Raw genomic sequence first — 22,242 nt, forward strand, 5'->3', positions numbered from 1 at the left:
GTGAGGGAGATATAGTTCTCCAGCTTCAGTGATTTTTGCAATTCGTTCCAGTCATTGGCAACAGAGAACTGGAAGGAAAGGTGGCCAAAGGAGTTGTTGGCTTTTGGGGTGACCAGTGAAATATACCTGCTGGAGCGCACGCTACCTGGTAGGTGTTGCTATGGTGACCAGTGTGCTGAGATAAGGCGGGACTTTATAGATGACCTGGAGCCAGTGGGTTTGGCGACGAATATGAAGTGAGGGCCAGCCAACGAGAGCATACAGGTCGCAATGGTGGGTAGTATATGGGGCTTTGGTGACAAAACGGATGGCACTGTGATAGACTACATCCAATTTGCTGAGTAGAGTGTTGGAGGCTATTTTGTAAATGACATCACCAAAGTCAAGGATCAGTAGGATAGCCAGTTTTATGAGGGTATATTTAACAGCATGAGTGAAGGAGACTTTGTTGCGAATTAGGAAGCCGATTCTAGATTTAATTTAGGATTGGAGATTCTTAATGTGAGTTTGGAAGGAGAGTTTACAGTCTAACCAGACACCTAGGTATTTGTAGTTGTTCAGATATTCAGTCAGAACCGTCCAAAGTAGTGATGCTCGTCGGGCGGACAGGTGTGGGCAGCAATCGGTTTGAAGAGCATGCATTTAGTTTTACTAGCATTTAAGAGCAGTTGGAGGCCACGGAAGGAGTGTTGTATGGCATTGAAGCTTGTTCGGAGGTTAGTTAACACAGTGTCCAAAGAAGGGCCAGAAGTATACAGAATGGTGTCGTCTGCATAGAGCTGGATCAGAGAATCACCAGCAGCAAGAGCGACATTATTGACATATACAGAGAAAAGAGTCAGCCCGAGAATTGAACCCTGTGGAACCCCCATAGAGACTGCCAGAGGTCCGGACTATAGGCCCTCCGATTTGACACACTGAACTGAGAAGTAGTTGATGAACCAAGCGAGGCAGTCATTAGAGAAACCAAGGCTATTGAGTCTGCCGATAAGAATGCTGTGATTGACAGAGTCAAAAGCCTTGGCCAGGTTGATGAAGATGGCTGCACAGTACTATATTTTATTGATGGCGGTTATGATATCGTTCAGGACCTTGAGCGTGGCTGAGGTGCAACCCATGACCAGATCGGAAACCAGATTGCATAAGGGAGAATGAAGGGTGGGATTCAAAATGGTTGGCGTTCTGTTTACTTGGCTTTTGAATACTTTAGAAAAGGCAGGGCAGGATAGATATGGGTCTGTAACAATTTGGGTCTAAAGTATCTCCCCCTTTGCAGAGGGGGATGACCGCGGCAGCTTTCCAATCTTTAGGGATCTCAGACTATTTGAAAGAGAGGTTGAGCAGGCTAGTAATAGGGGTTGCAACAATTGTTGCGGATAATTTTAGAAAGAGAGGGTCCAGATTGTCTAGCCCAATTGATTTGTAGGGGTTCAGATTTTGCAGCTCTTTCAGAACATCAGCTATCTGGACTTGTGTGAAGGAGAAGCAGGGGGGCTTGGGCAAGTTGCTGCGGTGGGTGCAGAGCTGTGGGGTAGGGGTAGCCAGGTGAAAAGCATGGCCAGCCGTAGAAAAGTGCTTATTGAAATTCTCGATTATCGGTGGTGACAGTGTTTCCTAGCCTCAGTGCAGTGGGCAGCTGGGAGGAGGTGCTCTTTTTCTCCATGGACTTTAGTGTCCCAAAACGTTTTGGAATTTGTGCTACAGGATGCAAATTTCTGTTTGAAAAAGCTAGCCTTTACTTTCCTAACTGACTGTGTATAATGGTTCCTAACTTCCCTGAACATTTGCATATTGCGGGGGCTATTCGATGCTAATGAAGTACGCCACATGATGTTTTTGTGCTGATCAATGGCAGTCAAGTCTGGAGTGAACCAAGGGCAACATCTGTTCTTAGTTCTACATTTTTTGAACGGGGCATGCTTATTTAACATGGTGAGGAAGGCGAGGGTAAGTGGACGAGGGTGTGTCTTTTAAGTGTTTGGACCTCAACCTGAATCTCTGCTATTCACTGACACATAACATTCAAAAGTATGACCTAATGCCATTTAATTCATACTTTACTTAACAATGTACTTGTAGATTCTTATGACTGACGGTAAGTATAGATGACTAGTGAAGCTTGACTTTAAATACAAAAGTGGTGGACCTCAGATTGCATGTTGAATCAGAGAGGAAGAGGCAAAGTGAGGTTTTACTACCATCAAAATCTGTCCATGATAAGAAGACTGATAAACCAGGGGTATTCAGCGTGGGGTCCACGACCCCCTAGGGGTCCGCGTAGGTACTGCAGGGGTCCACACAAAGTTTTTATTTTATTCATTTATGTTTTTAGGAATATCGCTAGCAAAAACAGAATAAAGAAACTTTGAATCACATACCTCCAGTACGAAAGAGAATACCTTCTTTCTCATGATGTCAACTTCATTTCTCCCCCGCACCTGCTGTCTCGACGTCAGAACGTTCAGCTATGAAAAAAACAACTGACATTTACTCCTGAGGGGCCGATCTTTCTCACCCTCTATAACCCTAGCCTGCCTTCCCACCTTTGGGCTCCCGAGTGGCACAGCGGTCTAAGGCACTGCATCTCAGTGCTAGAGGTGTCACTACAGACCCTGGTTCAACTACTGTTGAGCAAATTAGACTCATTGGAGCAGTCTGTCATAGTTGGTGTAATTCTGTCTTATCCGTTGTCCTGTGTGATCTTAGGTATGCTCCCTCTAATTCTCCCATCTCGCTCTCTCTCCCCTCCAGGAGGACCTGAGCCCTAGGACCATGCTTCGGGACTACCTGCCCTGACGACTCCTGTCTGTCCACGTCCCCAGTCCACACGGTTGTGCTGCTGATCCAGTTTCTACTTTTCTGCCCTGACCAGTTCACCGGTCGTGCTACCTTGTCCCGGACCTGCTGTTTCGACCCTCTCTCTCTCCCCCGCACCTGCTGTCTTGACGTCGGAACGCTCGGCTATGAAAAGACATCTGACATTTACTCCTGAGGTGCTGACCTTTTTCACCCTCTATAACCCTAGCTTGCCTCTGGGGTTTTAGGCTTGGTTTCTGTATAAGCACTTTGTGACATCTATTCATGTAAAAGGGCTTTACAAACACATTTGATTACATCAAAAATGAGTTTTATAAATAAATACATGTGATTGATTGATTTACACTTACTGTAGTATTTGACATAAGCTTTGAAAAAGCACCCACGATTTCCAGGCGCGGCAAGTGCCGTTGGCTGCTGGTCAGCTTTCTTGACTTGGACATCATTTTTTTCCCAAAACATGGCTAACCTTTCTTTAACGAGCTAAACAGCCACAATTAGCAAACATGTTTTTGGAATTACCTTTCTAGGTAATTGGCTACGTTATAGTTTACACTCCCTCTTCCAAATATAATGTTGAGAGGTCAAAATAATAAAAAAACTCTTCATTAGAAAATGTTGATTACTTCTCCTTGCCATTATCATTCACCTGATGAGACAAGATATGCAATTTTTTTTTGCTAACATATGATTGGGGTCCCTGGATCACCGGCCTGATGGGTGGGGGTCCCTGGGGCAAGAAAAGGTTGAAGACCCCTGCGATAGACCGATAACCATACCACCTGCCTCCCCGCCTTTGGGATAACGACTCCCATTGTTAGGATGGGAGACCAGGCCATCTTGTCATTATAACTCTGGTTGAACTACTTTCAGACTGCATGACAACCCTGTATTACTATGTGCTTGTCACTGGTAGTATACATGCACAAAACTATATACTATACTGAACAAAAATATAAATGCAACATGTAAACTGTTGGTCCCATGTTTCATGAGCTGAAATAAAAAGATCCCAGAAATGTTCCATACACACAGAAAAGCTTATTTCTCAAAATTGTTGTGCACAAATTTGTTTACATTGCTGTTAGTGCAAATTTCTCCTTTGCCAAGATAATCCATCCACCTGACAGGTGTGGCATATAAAGAGTGTGATTAAACAGCACTATCATTACACAGCTGCAACTTGTGCTGGGGACAATAAAAGGCCACTCTAAAGTGTGCAGTTTTGTCACACAACACAATGCCACAGATGCCTCAAGTTTTGAGGGAGCGTGCAATTTGAATGCTGACTTCAGGAATGTTCACCAGAGGTGTTGCCAGGGAATTGAATGCTAATTTGAATGTGAATTTGGCAGTATGTCCAACCGTCCTCACAACCGCAGATCATGTGTAACCATGCCAGCCCGAGACCTCCACATCTGGCAACTTTACCTGCGGGATCATCTGAGACCAGCCACCTGGACAGCTGATTAAACGGAGGAGTATTTCTGTCTGTAATAAAACTATTTGGTGGGTAAAACCTCATTCTGATTGGCTGGGCCTGGCTCCTCAATGGATGGGCCAGGCTCCCAAGTGGGTGGGGCTATACCCTCCCAGGCCGACCCATGGTTGCGCCCCTGCCCAGTCATGTGAAATCCATAGATTAGGGCCTAATGAATTTATTTAAATGTACTGATTTCCTTATATGAACTCAGTAAAATCGTCATAATTGTTTCATGTTGCTTTCATATTTTTATGCGGATCCTCGAGTGACCCAGCGGTCGAAGGCACTGCATCGCAGTGCTAGAGGCGTCACTACAGCCCACTGTTCGATCACAACCGCCCAGTGGGCGGCGCGCAATTGGCCCATCGTCGTCCGGGTTAGAGGAGGCTTTGGCAGGGGGGCTTTATTTGTCTCATTGCGCTCGAGCGACTCCTTGTGACGGGACCTCGGTTGTCAGGTGAACGGTGTTTCCTCCAACACATTGGTGCGGCTGGCTTCTGGGTTAAGCAGGCGGGTGTTAAGAAGCGTTGCTTGGTGGGTCGTGTTTCGGAGGACGCATGACACAACCTTCGCCTCCCGGGCACGGTGGTGGAGCTGCAGCAATGAGACAAGATCGAAATTGGGGAGAAAAAGGGGGTGTATATATATATATATATATATATATATATAAGTCAGAAGCTTGGACACACCTACTCATTCCAGGGTTTTTCTTTATTTTTACTATTTTCTACATTGTAGAATAACAGTGAAGATATCATAACTATGAAATAACACATATGGAATCATGTAGTAACCCCAAAAAAAGTGTTAAACAAATCAAAATATATTTATATTTGAGATGTTTCAAAGTAGCTACCCTTTGACTTGATGACAGCTTTGCACACTCTTGGCATTCTCTCAACCAGCTTCATGAGGTAGTCACCTGGAATGCATTTCAATTAACAGGTGTGCCGTGTTAAGTACATTTGTGGAATTCATTTCCTCCTTAATGCGTTTGAGCCAATCAGTTGTGTTGTGACAAGGTAGGGGTGGTATACAGAAGATATTTTGGATTTGGTCTTTTACCAAATGTGGCTATGTCAAGAAAAGCTCAAATAAGCAAAACAAAAACGACAGTCCATTACTTTTAAGACATGAAGGTAGGTTTTTGATTTATATTTTGATTTACAAAAGAAAATTGAGGGGTGGATCAGCTATAATATTGCAGATAGATTGTTACTTCCATCAATGTAATTGTCTGCATAATTTCCAATCCCCCATATATTTTTGGGGTAAATATATAAGGTGGAAGTTGAAAGTTTACAAACACTTAGGTTGGTGTCATTAAAACTCATTTTTCAACCACTACACAAATTTCTGGTTAACAAAGTATAGTTTTGGCAAGTCAGTTAGGACATCTACTTTGTGCATGACAAGACACTTTTCCAACAATTGTTTACAGACAGATTATTTCACTTATAATTCCCTGTATCACAATTCCAATGGGTCAGAATTTTACATACACTAAGTTGACTGTGCCTTTAAACAGCTTGGAAAATTCTAGAAAATGATGTCATGTCTTTAGAAGCTTCTGATAGGCTAATTTACATCATCATTTGAGTCAATTGGAGGTGTACCTGTGAATGTATTTCAATGCCTAACTTCAAACTCAGTGACTCTTTGCTTGACATCATGGGAAAAATCAATAGAAATCAGCCAAGACTTCAGGAAAAAAAATTGTAGACCTCCACAAGTTTGGTTCATCCTTGGGAGCAATTTCCAAACGTCTGAAGGTACCACGTTCATCTGTACAAACAATAGTACGCAAGTATAAACACCATGGGACCACGCAGCTGCCATATCGCTCAGGAAGGAGACACGTTCTGTCTCCTAGAGATGAACGTACTTCAGTGCAAAAAGTGAAAATCAATCCCAGAACAACAGCAAAGGACCTTGCGAAGATGCTGGAGGAAACGGGTACAAAATTATTTATATCCACAGTAAAACGAGTCCTATATCGACATAACCTGAAAGGCCCCTCAGCAAAGAAGAAGCCACTGCTCCAAAGCCGCCATTAAAAAGCCAGACTACGGTTTGCAAGTGCACATGGGGACAAAGATCGTATTTTTGGGAGAAATGTCTTCTGGTCTGATGAAACAAAAGCAGAACTGTTTGGCCATAATGACCATTGCTATGTTTGGAGGAAAAACTGGGAGGCATGCAAGCCAAAGTACACCATCCCAACCGTGAAGCACGGGGGTGGCAGCATCATGTTGTGAGGGTACTTTGCTGCAGGAGGGACTGGTGCACTTCACAAAATAGATGGCATCATGACAAAGGAAAATTACGTGGATATACTGAAGAAATATCTCAAGACATCAGTCAGGAAGTTAAAGCTTGGTCGCAAATGGTTCTTCCAAATGGACAATGACCTCAAGCATACTTACAAAGTTGTGGAGAAAATACAACAAAGTCAAGGAGTGGCCATCATAAAGCCCTGACCTCAATTGCATAGAAAATTTGTGGGCAGAGCCGTAAAAGCGTGTGTGAGCAAGGAGGCCTACAAACCTGACTAAGTTACACCAGCTCTGTCAGGAGGAATGGGCCAAAATTCACCCAATTTATTGTGGGAAGCTTGTGGAAGGCTACCCAAAACGTTTGACCCAAGTTAAACAATTTAAAGGCAATGCTACCAAATACTAATCGAGTGTATGTAAACTTCTGACCCACTGGGAATGTGATGAAAGAAATAAAAGCTGAAATAAATAATTCTCTCTACTATTATTCTGACATTTCACATTCTGAAAATAAAGTGGTGATCCTAACTGACTTAAGACAGGGAATGTTTTACTAGGATTAACTGTCAGGAATTGTGAAAAACTGAGTTTAAATGTATTTGGCTAAGGTGTATGTAAATTTCTGACTTCAACTGTATTCCCCGCAATCCCTACCACCCCTCCCCCAATTGGAGTAAAGTAATAAACAATAACACTTAGGCTTCTATCTTCAGTTTATTCACAATATACACATTTTACAGACAAAATCTATTTTAAAATGGTTATATTTTGTTTTTAGTCCTGGCCTTCCTCTGTTTCTGATGTCAATCCAGTTCTATTTGTAATTGCGCTATTTCACAAAATTTCAGAACCTATATACATGTACAGACCCCGTATGTTTTACATTGGTTATCTTGTTATTAGTACCACCTTTCAAGTCCACTCAAACCCTCCCTTCTATCTCTTAACACTATCCATTTTGGATTTCTATTTGCCATATATTTTTCAACTGTGCTGTTTCACGAAAGTACAGAACCTTTCTACTCTCATAGCTTCTACAGATTGTAAATTAAAGATAAACATTTTTGCTAAAATAATAATAAATTATTGATCAATTGACTATGGCTTTTCAAATCACCCAGTATTGCTATCTGCAGCGTTAGTTCTAGTTAAATGTTGCAATTCTTCAGCCATTCTTGGACCTGTGACCAAAAACGAGCTACATATGGACAGTACCAAAATAAATTATCTAATGACTTTGCCTCCTCACAGCAAAATATGCAGAGCTCGGAAGATTGTATCCCCCCACATATAACATTCTATTGGTTGCAAGAATTCTTTGTATAAGAATTTAAACAACATTTGAATCCGGCGTTGTTTTGGGCGACAATTCATAAATCATGTGCCATGGAATCGGTACATCGAAAATCTCTTCCAAACTATTTAGCAATTTATATGGCACATCTCAACATCAACTGTTCAGAGGAGACTGTGTGAATCAGGCGTTCATGGTCAAATTGTTGCAATGAAACCACTACTAAAGAACACAAATATAAAGAGGAGACTTGCTTGGACCAAGAAACACAAGCAATAGACATAATACTGGTGGAAATCTGTCCTTTGGTCTGATAAGTTAAGATGTGAGATTTTTGGTTCCAACCGCAGTCTTTGTCAGACGCAGAGTAGGTGAACGGATGTGTGATGGTGCTTTGCTTGTGACACTGTCAGTGATTTATTTGCCTGACTGTGGCCCGCCTGTTAGCATGCACGATTCTTGCCCTTCACCTTCGACCTCTCATCAACAAGCTGTTTTTCGCCCACAGGAACGTAGTTACGGAAGTTCAATCAGTAAGCCTGGTCTGAATTGGATGGTCACTTTTCATTCATCTAGTAAACTCTTAATAACTCACATCGCTTTCTCTCACTCAGGGCGGGGAGTGAATGCTTCATGATTAATGACTCATGGTCTAATCATAACAACATACAGGAACTCAAGTCCTTCTGCTCACCCGACCTAGAATTCCTTACAATCAAATGCCGGCCATTTTACCTACCAAGAGAATTCTTGTCAGTTATAGTCACAGCTGTGCACATTCCCCCTCAAATAGACACCAAGACGGCCGTCAAGGAACTTCACTGGACTATATGCAAACGGGGGATTTTAACAAAGCAAATTTGAGAACAAGGTTACCTAAATTCTACCTGCATATTGATTGCGCTACGTGCATGGGCAATACCCTCTACCACTGCTACTCTAACTTCCGCGATGCATACAAAGCCCTCTCTCGACCTCCCTTCAGCAAATCTGACCACGACTCCATCTTGCTACTACCGTCTTAGAGGCAGAAACTCAAACAGGATGTACCAGTGATGGGAACCATTCAATGCTGGTCTGACCAATCGGAAGCCACGCTTCAAGATTGTATTGACCACGCGGATTGTAAAATGTTCCAGTCATCCTCAGAGAACAACATGGACCTATACGCTGACTCGGTGAGAGCGTTTATAAAGAAGTGCATTGGAGATGTTGTACCCACTGTGACTATTAAAACCTACTCTAGCCAGAAACTGTGGATGGATGGTGGCATTTGCGCAAAACTGAAAGCTCGATCCACCAGATTTAAGCATAGAAAGAGGTCTGAGAATATGACCGAATATAAACAGTGTAGTTATTCCCACCGCAAGGCAATCAAACAAGCAAAATGCCAGTACAAGGACAACGTGGAGTCGCAATTCAACGGCTCAGGCACGAGATGTATGTGGCAGGGTCTACAGGAAATCACGGACGACAAAAAGAAAACCAACCACGTCATGGACACCGACATCACGCTTCCAGACAAACTAAACACCTTCTTTGCTCGGTTTGAAGATAATACAGTGCCACAGTTGCGCCCCCCTCACAAGGTGACTGGTCCAGATGGCACCCCTAGCCACATCCTCAGAGCATGCGCAGACCAGCTGGCTGGTGGGTTTAAGGACATATTCAATCACTCCCTATCCCATTCTGTTGTCCCCACATGGTTCAAGATGGCTACCACTTTTCCTGTACCCAAGAAGGCAAAGTTAACTGAACTAAATGACTACTGCCCTGTAGCACTTACTTCTGTCATCATGAAGTGCTATGAGAGACTAGTCAAGGATCATATCACCTCCATCTTACCGGCCACCCTAGACCCACTTCAGTTTGCATACCGCCCCAACAGGTCCACAGACAACGCAATCGCCATCACACTGCCCTATCCCATCTGGACAAGAGGAATACCTATGTATGCATGCTGTTCATTGACTGCAGCTCGGCATTCAACACCATAGTACCCTCCAAGCTCATCATTAAGCTGGAGGCCATGGGTCTCAACCCCACCCTGTGCATTTGGGTCCTGGAATTTCTGAAGGGCTGCCCCCAGGCAGTGAAGGTAGGAAACAACACCTCCACTTCACTGACCCTCAACACTGGGGCCCCACAAGGGTGTGTATTCAGCCTCCCCCTGTACTCCCTGTTCACCCACGACTGTGTGGCCATACACACCTCCAACTCAATTATCAAGTTTGCAGACGATACAACAGTAGTGGGCTTGATTACCAACAACAACGAGACAGCCTACAGGAAGGAGGTGAGGGCACTCTGAGTGTGGTGTCAGGAAAACAACCTCTCACTGAACGTCAACAAAACAAAGGAGATGATCGTGGACTTCAGGAAACAGCAGAGGGAGCACAAACTGAAATGGGCCACCCACACAGACACCCTGGAGCGGCAGGGTAGCCTAGTGGTCAGAGCGTTGGACTAGTAACCGGAAGGTTGCAAGTTCAAATCCACGAGCTGACAAGGTACAAATCTGTCATTCTGCCCCTGAACAGGCAGTTAACCCACTGTTCCTAGGCCATCATTGAAAATAAGAATATGTTCTTAACTGACTTGCCTAGTTAAATAAAGGTAAAAAAAAGGTGCAATGGCTCTTCTTCAACCTCAGGAGGCTGAAGAAATTTGTCTTATCACCCAAAACCCTGACAAACTTTTACAGATGCACAATCGAGAGCATCCTGTCGGGCTGTATCACAGCCTGGTACAGCAACTGCACCGCCTTCGACCGCAAGGCTCTCCAGAGGGTGGTGAGGTCTGCACAATGCATCACCGGGGGCATGCCCTACCTGCCCTTCATGACACCTACAGCACCCAATGTCACAGGAAGGCCAAAAAAAATCATCAAGGACATCAACCACCTGAGTCACTGCCTGTTCACATTGCTACCATCCAGAAGGCGAGGTCAGTACAGGTACATCAAAGCTGGGACTGAGAGACTGAAAAACAGCTTCTATCTCAAGGCCATCAGACTGCTAAACAGCAATCACTATCTCAGAGAGGCTGCTGCCTACTTTGAGACCCAATCACTGGCCACTTTAATAAATGGATCACAAGTCACTTTATACAATGCCCCTCCAAATGATGCCACTTTAATAATGTTCACATATGTTACATTACTCATATCACATGTATATACTGTATTTTAGACCATCTATTGCATCTTGCCTATGTCACTCGGCCATCTCCTATCCATATAATTACATGTACATTTTCTCATTCACCCCTTTAGATTTGTGTGTATTAAGTAGTTGTTGGGGAATTGTTAGATTACTTGTTAGATGTTATTGTACTGTAGGAACTAGAAGAACAAGCATTTCACTAGACTCACATTAACATCTGCTAACCATGTGTATGTGACAAATAAAATTTGATTTGATAAGCTGAAGGAGATGTGGTGATACATTTTGCCATGACCTTGACCAATAAGACACTAACAAAAGTGATGGTCCCCTGAATGGGCGACTAAGCTGCTTGACTAGAATTAACAAGAAGGGATGGCTAGAATCAGCTGACTGAAGCTGTCCGTTTTTAACAAGTAGCGAAGCTCTAGCTAATGAACAAATGAGTTTTCATTATCTGTTCTGCCTTGATTAGTGTGCTGAGTTCTACAGCACAGCTGACTGCAATCTTCAACGTTATTGCATTGGCCAAATGTTGAAGTAGCGAGGCACAGACTCCGATACATTTAGATTTCTGGGAACAGTCTCATATCTTTGGTGCCGTACACCTTCATCAACAAGCTGGCAAACTAGCTATCATATGGCCATTCAGAAAAGCTTGTGCTAAGCTGCTGGCTGGAGCAAATTTGCTCAGCTGATCAAGCATGGTTTGCAGTAGTAGCCATAGCTACAGAGTGGAGTGATTTTCAGAACTATTTATCTATTGTGTGTGTCATTGAAGCAAGGATTACATGGCCAAATAACAAAACTACCGAGAGTCTTATTTGTTTCATGTAGATGTGTTTATAAGGGTACAAACACGACAAATTGGCGACATGATTGAACCTGCATTTTACCGATGTGCCACCCGATGCATGCAATGTCAGAATGCACCGTCTATTATAGGGAGAGGGATGCGTGTGTCAAGTGAAAAAGCACAGAATGACTTTGCATGAAAGTTAGCTAATGAATGTGAAAACCTTGACCTGAATAAACATTTCGGGATATATTGGAACATTTGCCGCTTTTGATAGCAGCTCTATTGACGATTGGACAACCTATACTGAACAAAAATATAAACGCAACATGTCAAGTTTTGTTCGCATGTATCATGAGCTGAAATAAAATATCCTAGAAATGTTCCATACGCACAAAAGCTTATTTCTCTTACGTTTTGTGAAGAAATGTGTTTACATCCCTGTTCGTGAGCATTTGATTATTTGTCAAGATAAGAGATATGCTTACTTAAGTCATTCAAGTTCAACATAGCTAGTCAGCTAGCAATCGATCCCCATTTCTTGCTAGCCTCTTGAAACTCCCCATCCCGGATCCGGGATCGTGACTAAAGCCTCAGGCTCATTAGCATAATGCAACGTTAACGATTTCTGAAAATCGCAAATAAAATGAAAATAATGCACCTACTCTCAAGCTTAGCCTTTTCTTAACAACACTGTCATCTCAGATTTTCAAAATATGCTTTTGAACCATAGCAATTCACTAATTTGTGTAAGAGTATGCTAAGCTAGCTTAGCATTTTGAGTAGCATTTAGCACGCAACATTTTCACAAAAACCAGACAACCAAATAAATAAAATCATTTACCTTTGAAGAGCTTCGGATGTTTTCAATGAGGAGACTCTCAGTTACATAGCAAATGTGCAGTTTTTCCTGAAAGCGTCTTTGTGTAGGAGAAATCGCTCCGTTTTGTACATCACATTTGGCTACCGAAACGAACCGAAAATTCAGTCACCTACAACGTCAAACTTTTTCCGAATTAACTCCATAATATCGACCGAAACATGGCAAACGTTGTTTGGAATCAATCCTCAAGGTGTTTTTTCACATATCTCTTCATTGATATATCGTTCGTGGAAGCCTGCTTTCTTCTCTGAATTCCATGGAAAAATACTTGCAGCTGACTTTTGCGCACCAATTTCGGCGCAGGACACCGGGCGGACACCTGGTAAATGTGGTCTCTTATGGTCAATCTTCCAATGATATGCCTACAAATACGTCACAATGCTGCAGACACCTTGGGGAAACGACTGAAAGGGCAGACTCACTCCTCTCGCATTCACAGCCATATAAGGAGACAATGGAAAACGGCGCCTCAAAAATCCTGCTCATTTCCTGGATGCCGTCTCATCTTGGTTTTGCCTGTAGCTCACGTTCTAGGGCACGCACAGAGAATATCTTTGCAGTTCTGGACACAGAGTGTTTTCTTTCCAAAGCTACCAATTATATGCATAGTCGAGCATCTTTTTGTGACAAAACATTGCGCTTAAAACGGGCACGTCTTTTTATCCAAAACTGATATAGCACCCCCAGAGTTTCAACAGGCTAGCTAACCAAATGACACCAGCATCTCTATCTGTAGCCACTGAAAAAAGATGGGGAAAAGCTGGTCATTCACACACTCCCCCAATGACATGATATCCTCCCATCAGCTAGCTAGCTAATGTTAGGCTCCATGTTTTTAGCTTGCTAAATAAATAGCTAGCTACATAAATACGCAAGACCAGGGGTGTCAAACTCAATCAGCGCACGGACCATATTGAAAAAACACATTGAATTCGCAGGCCAGACATAGCCTATTTATATATAAAAAAAAACATGTAACTGCGACCCAAACTAACAATTGTTTTATTTGAAAAAATATGTCCCTTTAATGTCCACTTATGTACATAGGATACTGTATATAGCATTTTCCCTTTCTAGTTTGATTGTATTGACATTTCCAGCCTGAGAGTCATCCATTTTTGTTCAAAATATTGAGTCATTGAAACTGAAAGTGCATCCCGAACGGTTGTGGCAGCAAACAATGTACCAGGCCAGCTGTGATTTACAATCTGATAGCAATATATTTTGACTACCAAAAAATGTATTGGTAAATTATATGAACTGCATCTATCTATTCTGCCAACAATGCCCAACTCTACATCATGGAATTTTGAGTCAAATAGTTGGTTTTGAAGCATAAAATAGGAATCCAATATTTTTGACTGATATGATTGTCTCTTTCATTTATGCAAAGTAGTTAAAACACTGTCAGTTCCACTTTTATAGGATGATACCTTATAGGATACTTCAAAGTTACTCACTCTCTGTTCTGTGGTGTCCTTCCATCTATCCTCGTGGTCAGGGGATGTACAACCTGCTGGCTCAGGTGACGAGGAGGAAGCGTGTGATGCTCCACAGCCCCCAGGATACATTGCACCTCAACCTGACGGGTAAGACCCCTGGAGGGAGATTGTATCTCCTTGAGTCAGGAAAATGGTATAATACTTCCACAGTAACGAAAGCACATGTTCTACATGTACAAACCTATCTATTTACTTTCACATCTAACTTAGTATCAGGTGACAAATCTGAGGGTCTGGCCATAGACTGTTCAGACCTGGGGTGGTTCCCAGAGTTTGTGAAGGCTTGGTGGTACTCGTGTACTAGAACCTGGTTTTTCCAATCGCTGGTATGGGCAGGCTGGATGATGAAATTAAGGGTTCTATTCAAATCTGTAAATCTGAAGAGTTATAGACTCTGCACTAGAAATGTAAAGGTCCTTTCTGATTGAGCTGACATATGCAGTGTTTACCGTGAATGCGGTCCACACTAAAGTGGGAACATTGCCTTTAAATTGCAATCACTCTGTAAAGCTGAACTTCTGCTATGCGGATTGAATAGAGCCCTAAATTCTGATTACACACAAGTCAAACTGAATTAAATTTGTCCACAACACTAAATAGTATGGAATGTACTGTAATTACCAGAATATACACTGTAAACAGAAGTGTACAGTTATTGTACATGAGTTACATCAGTTCAATATTGTCCCCGTTTCTCCCTCAGACCTGTGATTTCATAACACCATGGCGTTACAGTTTGGCATGGGTGTCAACATCCTCTGGTGTCACCTGCCTGCAGAAGGTTACAACAAGAATGACCCCTATGGTAAGAACAAGGGTGTAGATAAAATGTTGCAGTTTTACAGCTAATTTCCTGCAATGATTTGACTTAAACACTCAACTGCCGGTACAGCATGGTTAGACATTTTATTGCACAGCGATTACAATTCCTTGAGTCTTCTTAAACATTTCAAAGCTTTGTAAACAGTGAAGCAGCGTCTCCCCAGAGTGTGTTTGAGGGTTATCCGATTAACATTCGCCCTTATTTGTGTAGTCTTCTTCATCACCATAAGCATCATCATCAGCAGCATGTCTCAACAAGCAAGAGTATGTGAGGTGGCCTTTTTACATTATTGCTTGAGACAAACGTCAGTGAGGCTCTACCTGATTGGAGGGGGGGGTACGCAGGCTGTCATTGACTGCTTTGAGGCTCACTCATAGCGGTGGCTGTAATAGACAGGTCCTAAACAGCCTGCCCAAACGAATGAACCAAACACCTGGGTCATATTCATTAGGGCACCTGCACACCGTAGCCTAACATTTCAAACCAATGGCAGCATAACTAAAATAAGCGTATCTTATTGGACAATTCTAGGTAGTCCCACCTTGTTTGAGCTTTTCTTCCATTTGGCGCCAAATAAACATGACCTGGGTACATTCAAAGACAAATCAGTCTTTCAATTCTATTATTTTGTCCCCCCCAAAAAAACGAATCAAAAAACAAATAAATCTGAAGTAGAAAGCGGGTGAAATCACAGGTGAAGTTAAATACTGTACATTCTGTTTGTGTGAATGATTATATCAATTGTGGTAAGAAAGAAGGTGTAGCTTGGGAAGGTGGGATGCATACACAACCTCCTGTGTCCTCTTGACAACACAAGCTTTTGGACTTAAGGGCAACTACCACTTTTCAACCTCATTATCTCCATATGGGAAAACACTTTTCTATGACCTGTGGTCTTAAAATAATGTTTCCGTGTGACATTACAGGGTAGTATTAAAAGTTTGAAAAAAATGGATTTTCAAAACCTCCAATGTGTTTCTAACCGAAGGTTGGGTGTTTTCTTGCTCCCCACGTCACCACAACTGTTTGAAAATCACTGTTTTTATATAACTTGTAATCGGGTAGAAATTGTAACTTTATATACAGTTGAAGTCAGAAGTTCACATACACAAAAGAAAATTCAACCACTCCACAAATGTGTTTTTAACAAACTATAGTTTTGGCAAGTAGGTTAGGACATCTACTTTGTGCATGACAAGGTAAACAATTGTTTACAGACAGATTATTTCACTAAGTTGACTGTGCTTTTAAACAGCTTGGAAAATTGTCATGGCTTTAGAAGCTTCTGATAGGCTAACTGACATCATTTAAGTCAATTGGAGGTGTACAAAGGCCTACCTTGAAACTCAGTGCCTCTTTGCTTGACATCATGGGAAGATCAAAAGAAATCAGCCAAGACCTCAGAAAAAAAATGTAGCCCTCCTCAAGTCTGGTTCATTCTTGGAAGAAATGTCCAAACACCTGAAGATACCACGTTCATCTGTACAAACAATAGTACGCAAGTATAAACACCATGGGACCAGGCAGCTGTCATACCGCTCAGGAAGGAGACACGTTCTGTCCCCAAGAGATGAACGTACTTTGGTGCGAAAAGTGCAAATCAATCCCAGAACAACAGCAAAGGACTTTGTGAAGATGCTGGAGGAAACCGGTACAAAAGTATCTATATCCACAGTAAAACGAGTCCTATATCGACATAACCTGAAAGGCCGCTCAGCAAGGAAGAAGGCACTGCTCCAAAACCGCCATAAAAAAGCCAGATTACGGTTTGCAACTGCACATGGAGACAAAGATCGTACTTTTTGGAGAAATGTCCTCTGGTCTGATGAAACAAAAACAGAACTGTTGGCCATAATGACCATTGTTATGTTTGGAGGAAAAAGGGGGTGGCTTGCAAGCTGAAGGACACCATCCCAACCGTGAAGCACGCGGTTGGCAGCATCATGTTGTGGGGGGACTTTGCTGCAGGAGGGACTGGTGCACTTCACAACATAGATGGCTTCATGACGAAGGAAAATTATGTGGATATAGACGCAACATCTCAAGACATCAGTCAGGAAGTTAAAGCTTGGTCACAAATGGGTCTTCCAAATGGACAATGACCCCAAGCATACTTCCAAAGTTGTGGCAAAATGGCTTAAGGACAACGAAGTCAAGGTATTGGAGTGGCCATCACAAAGCCCTGACCTCAATCCCATAGAAAATGTGTGGGCAGAACTGAAAAAGCGTGTGCGAGCAAATTCACCCAACTTATTGTGGGAAGCTTGTGGAAGGTTACCCAAAACGTTTGACTCAAGTTACACAATTTAAAGGCAATGCTACCAAATACACTTAATTAGTATGTAAACTTCCGACCCACTGGGAATGTGATGAAAGAAATAAAAGCCGAAATAAAATCCTTAATTCTCTCTACTATTATTCTGACTTTTCACATTCTTAAAATAAAATGGTGATCTAACAGACCTAAAACAGGAATTGTGAAAAATTGAGTTCAAATGTATTTGGCTAAGGTGTCTGTAAACTTCTGACTTCAACTGTATATGTTTTTTCTTCAAAATGTACGCCATTGACACTGGTAATGTGCTGGAGATCATGAAAACGAGGTTGTGGTGAAGTTGCCCTTTAAGAGACAACAGGTAAACACAAAAAGAGACAAACATACACACCCAACCATGGTAAAATGTGCTCATAATTTGGCTTTTAGGACACAGATAAGAGAAATGCAGGGTATAAGATGGGAAAAAATGTAAATACACGCAAAAAAATGCTCACATCCACAGCACACCATGTTAACCCAGTTCAGTTCAGTCCACTGAGACTTGGGGCCATGTCCTCTCTGTTTAGTAAAGGTGAACATAGGGGTTTGAGTGAGGCGGCGGATAGTTCCGGAAAGAGGGACATTCAGTGTTATTCTGTACACAGGGGATGGGATAGCAAAATTATGTAGCCCAAGTAGCCAGTCGCGGTCCAAAGAACCCTATCCAGTCCCAGGTCGCCCCTAGTCGCACTGTATTTCCCCAAATTCTCTGGTGCAGAGCAGCGACTTCCCCCAGAAAATAAGACATACAGACTTACTCTTCCCCGACAATTAGTGCTTGGTAAGGGCTTTCTGGGTGTCATATATACACCTATGAAGAATTCTCATAATTGGAAAAACAAACAAAAACAAAGACATTAAGAATATGGCACATTGCGCGTGTTTGTGTTCTGTGTTGTCTGCGCTAGCGATTAGGAGAACTGAAGTTACTTAAAGTTTTTTTTCATAAGGTTGCGAAGCAGATGGAGAGGCAAGCCCAATGCAAGGCAGGACACTCCTTCCAACGTGGGCAGCCATTGGTGGACGGACAGGATAGGGACGGAGTTCTGCTGCCAGGTCATCATTAGGGAGTCGTTGCCGTGGAGCGATTGGCTTTCATCTTGTCCAACCGTTTAGAGAGGTGGCTGTTGTTCGACTCAAGTTCATCTATCTTGTCCAGCGCTGACCGCAACTGCCATCAAGGAACAGAAAGAACGATCATTAGATTTTATTCAGAGATTCATTCAAAATCAACAATGAATCAAAAACACAAATTGTGTACATTATAACCCAAGTGTGCACTTGTTCACTCCCCCCTAAGATTTGAAAGGATTAGGCCATTCCTTTTAAATCCATGCAGGGAAGTCTATTAGTGCACACTTCGGGTAAAGGAGGGAGAAACTATTCCATTCTATTCCACATGACCATGTAATTCTATCCATTTCAGAAGCAATGTTCTGAACAGTGCAGACCCCTGACATCTGGTCTCTGCATAGGAGCTTGATTTAAGCCACATAACTGAAAGCTGGGGGCCATACTTCTCTCTGCAGCTTGCGTTTCTCAGCCTTCAACTCGTCCTCTACTTTCTCTGAGTTCTCCGACGCACCCTTGTAGCGGGTCACCTGACCCTCTAGCCTAGTAACCTGCAGATTGGTGATTGGATAGAGTACATGAGAATCTCAGCCTATTTTGACTCAAATTAGCTGTACTTGGACCTGTGATAATTATCTCTTTCCAATCAACTAGGTTAATGACAGTACACTTACATTCTGTTCCAAAGCTGTCACTTCCTGCTCCGATTTGACAAGTTTGAACTTTAGGTCACTAAGTTGCCTGCTGGCATCTCCTGCAAATGTGGGAAACAAGAAAACAAGGTCTGATGTGCCAATGCAGTAGATACTGAATCCTATTAAAATAACATAGTTAGGACTAACATACATTTTTATCTTGAGTTATTAATTTCAGTCATAACACGTTACAGTCTCTATGAATCTTACTCTGCAGGTCTTGTATGTGTGGGTCTGTGCCGTTCTCCAGAACCTCGCCCTCCGGGCTGGAATCCTCCTCAATCTCGTTCCTCTGTTTCTTCTGCTCTACTTGGGCCTTCAGTTTCTTCACCTATAGGGAGGACCACATTCAGGACAGTTAAAACCTATTCAAATTGTAGCTGTATAAGGGTTGCGACACTAATCTTCCACGAGAAAATACACTCTTGGTGTTTTGTTGATGGTGGTAAGATTGTTGTGGGAAGCTTGTGGAAGGCTACCTGAAACGTTTGACCCAACAATTTAAAGACAATACCACCAAATACTAATTGAGTGTATGTAAACTTCTGACACACTGAGAATGTGATGAAAGAAATAAAAGCTGAAATAAATGATTATCTGTACTATTATTCTGACATTTCACATTCTTAAAATAAAGTGGTGATCCTAACTGACCTAAGACAGGGATTTTTTACAAGGATTAAATGTCAGGAATTGTGAAAAACTGAGTTTAAATGCATTTGGCTAAGGTGTATGTAAACTTCCGACTTCAACTGTAAACCATGCCAGGAAAATGCACCCCATACCATAACAGAGCCAGGCCGCCCCCAGGTGGTAAGGGTAGGCAAAAACACATCTGCCACGCTGATGCTCAAAACAGGGGCCCCTCAGGGGTGCGTGCTTAGTCCCCTCCCGTACTCCCTGTTCACCCACGACTGCGTGGCCAAGCACGACTCCAACACCATCAAGGTTGCTGACGACACAGCAGTGGTAGGCCTGATCACCGACAACGATGACACAGCCTATAGGGAGGTGGTCAGGACAAAAACCTTTCCTTCAACGTGAGCAAGACAAAGGAGATGATCGTGGACTACAGGAAAAGGAGGGCCAAACACGCTCCCAGTCACATCGAGCGGGTCGAGAGTTTCAAGTTCCTTGGTGTCCACATCACCAACTAACTATCATGGTCTAAACACACAAAGAAAGTCACGAAGAGGGCACAACACCTTTTTCCCCTAAGGAGACTGAAAAGATTTTCATTTTTATTTTATTTCACCTTTATTTAACCAGGTAGGCTAGTTGAGAACAAGTTCTCATTTACAACTGCGACCTGGCCAAGATAAAGCACAACAGTTCGACACATACAACAGAATAAACAAAATATACAGTCAATAATACAGTAAAAAAGAAAAATCTATATACAGTGAGTGCAAATGAGGTAAGGGAGGTAAGGTAATAAATAGGCCACGGTGGCAAAGTAATTACAATATATCAATTAAACACTGGAATGGTAGATTTGCAGAAGATGAATGTGCAAGTAGAGATACTGTGGTGCAAAGGAGCAAGATAAATAAATAAATACAGTATTGGGGTAAGGTAGTTGGATAGGCTGTTTACATATGGGCTATGTACAGGTGCAGTGATCTGTGAGCTGCTCTGACAGCTGGTGCTTAAAGCTAGTGAGGGAGATATGAGTCTCCAGCTTTAGAGATTTTTGCAGTTCGTTCCAGTCATTGGCAGCAGAGAACTGGAAGGAAAGGGGGCCAAAGGAGGAATTGGCTTTGGGGGTGACCAGTGAGATATACCTGCTGGAGCGTGTGCTACGGGTGGGTGCTGCTATGGTGACCAGTGAGCTGAGATAAGGCGGGGCTTTACCTAGCAGAGACTTGTAGAGGATCTGGAGCCAGTGGGTTTGGCGACGAGTATGAAGCGATGGCCAGCCAACGAGAGCACTGTGATAGACTGCATCGAATTTGTTGAGTAGAGTTTGAGGCTATTTTATAAAACTCCAGTCACCCAATTCATAGTCTGTTTTCTCTCTGCTACTGCACGACAAGCAGTACCGGAGCAGCAGTACCGGAGAAGTCATGGTCCAAAAGGCTCCTTAACTGCTTCTACCCCAAGCCATTAGACTGCTGAACAATTAATCAGAATGGCCACCTGGACTATTTGCATTTAGCCCCCCCCCTGTTTTTACACTGCAGCTACTCACTGTTCATTATCTATGCAAAGTCACTTTACCCCTACCTACACATACAAATTACATTGACTAATCTGTACTCCTGCACACTGACTCAGTACTGGTACACCCTGTATATAGCCTCATGATTGTTATTTTATTGTGTTACTTAAAAAAAAAAAATGTAACTGGTTTATTTAGTAAATATTTTATTTACTCTATTTTCTTAACTGCATTGTTGGCCATGGGCTTGTAAGTAAGCATTTCAAGGTAAGGTCTACTACACCTGTTGTATTCAGCATATGTGACAAATACAATTTTATTTTATTTGCCTGTTGCCTCTATGGCCAATTCAGTTGAAGAGTTCAGCTAGCGTAATGGGTGACAGACTATGGATAGATGGATGTCCTTACTCACCTGTCCTATCAAGTTCTCCCGCTCGTCAACCAGCTTCCTCAAGCGGATCTCTGAAAGAAAAGAAGTATTGAGCTGATCTGCTTACAGTATTAAAAATGTCACAGAACTTGTCACCATTATCTGTATAACTTTGAGTAAGCATCTATAACCCAATCAATACACACTTTCATTATGTTCATGCAAGAACAATCATAAGAACAACTTGAGCATACAGTAAAACCAATGTTAACATACCAGGGGTGGGAGGAGCCAAGTACATGGATGGGGAGGGGCTGAGTCGGGGTGGGAGGAGTTTAGAGTCACTTGATGCATGCAATGGAGCAGGTGTCCATTGGGAGAGCGTAGGTGAGGGGTGGGGTTATGGTTAGCATGCAGAAACTGGAGAGGAGGGCACACAGCCTCTAGGGCATTTTTATGCTAAACAGCTAATGGATGAGAGAAGTTGACCCGAAGAGATTATGTTTGTGCGTCAATGAGACTGCTGTTGACAGGCAGACAACACATAAGTACTATTATACTATAACACTACATAATTAGTATTATACA

At 42.6% G+C, this 22,242-nt stretch overlaps 1 protein-coding gene across 3 annotated transcripts in view; it reads right to left on the minus strand.

Moving 5' to 3' along the window:
* Window positions 1-15,104: 15,104 nt before the first annotated feature.
* The window catches only part of LOC135547072 (leucine-rich repeat flightless-interacting protein 2-like), an 86,280-nt gene continuing 79,142 nt past the window's right edge, over window positions 15,105-22,242 (minus strand). For 2 of the 3 annotated variants that reach the window (XM_064975705.1, XM_064975704.1), the window contains 5 exons: window positions 21,697-21,746; window positions 19,332-19,452; window positions 19,101-19,180; window positions 18,873-18,977; window positions 15,105-18,526 (listed from right to left, as the gene is read on the minus strand). In XM_064975705.1, the coding sequence (XP_064831777.1) occupies window positions 18,419-18,526; window positions 18,873-18,977; window positions 19,101-19,180; window positions 19,332-19,452; window positions 21,697-21,746 (464 nt within the window). In that variant the 3' untranslated portion in view covers window positions 15,105-18,418. The remainder of the gene's footprint in view (window positions 18,527-18,872; window positions 18,978-19,100; window positions 19,181-19,331; window positions 19,453-21,696; window positions 21,747-22,242) is intronic. The other variant, XM_064975706.1, reaches the window with a different exon arrangement.

The sequence above is a fragment of the Oncorhynchus masou genome, chromosome 10, assembly GCF_036934945.1.
Source record: "Oncorhynchus masou masou isolate Uvic2021 chromosome 10, UVic_Omas_1.1, whole genome shotgun sequence".
Classification (NCBI taxonomy): domain Eukaryota; kingdom Metazoa; phylum Chordata; class Actinopteri; order Salmoniformes; family Salmonidae; genus Oncorhynchus; species Oncorhynchus masou.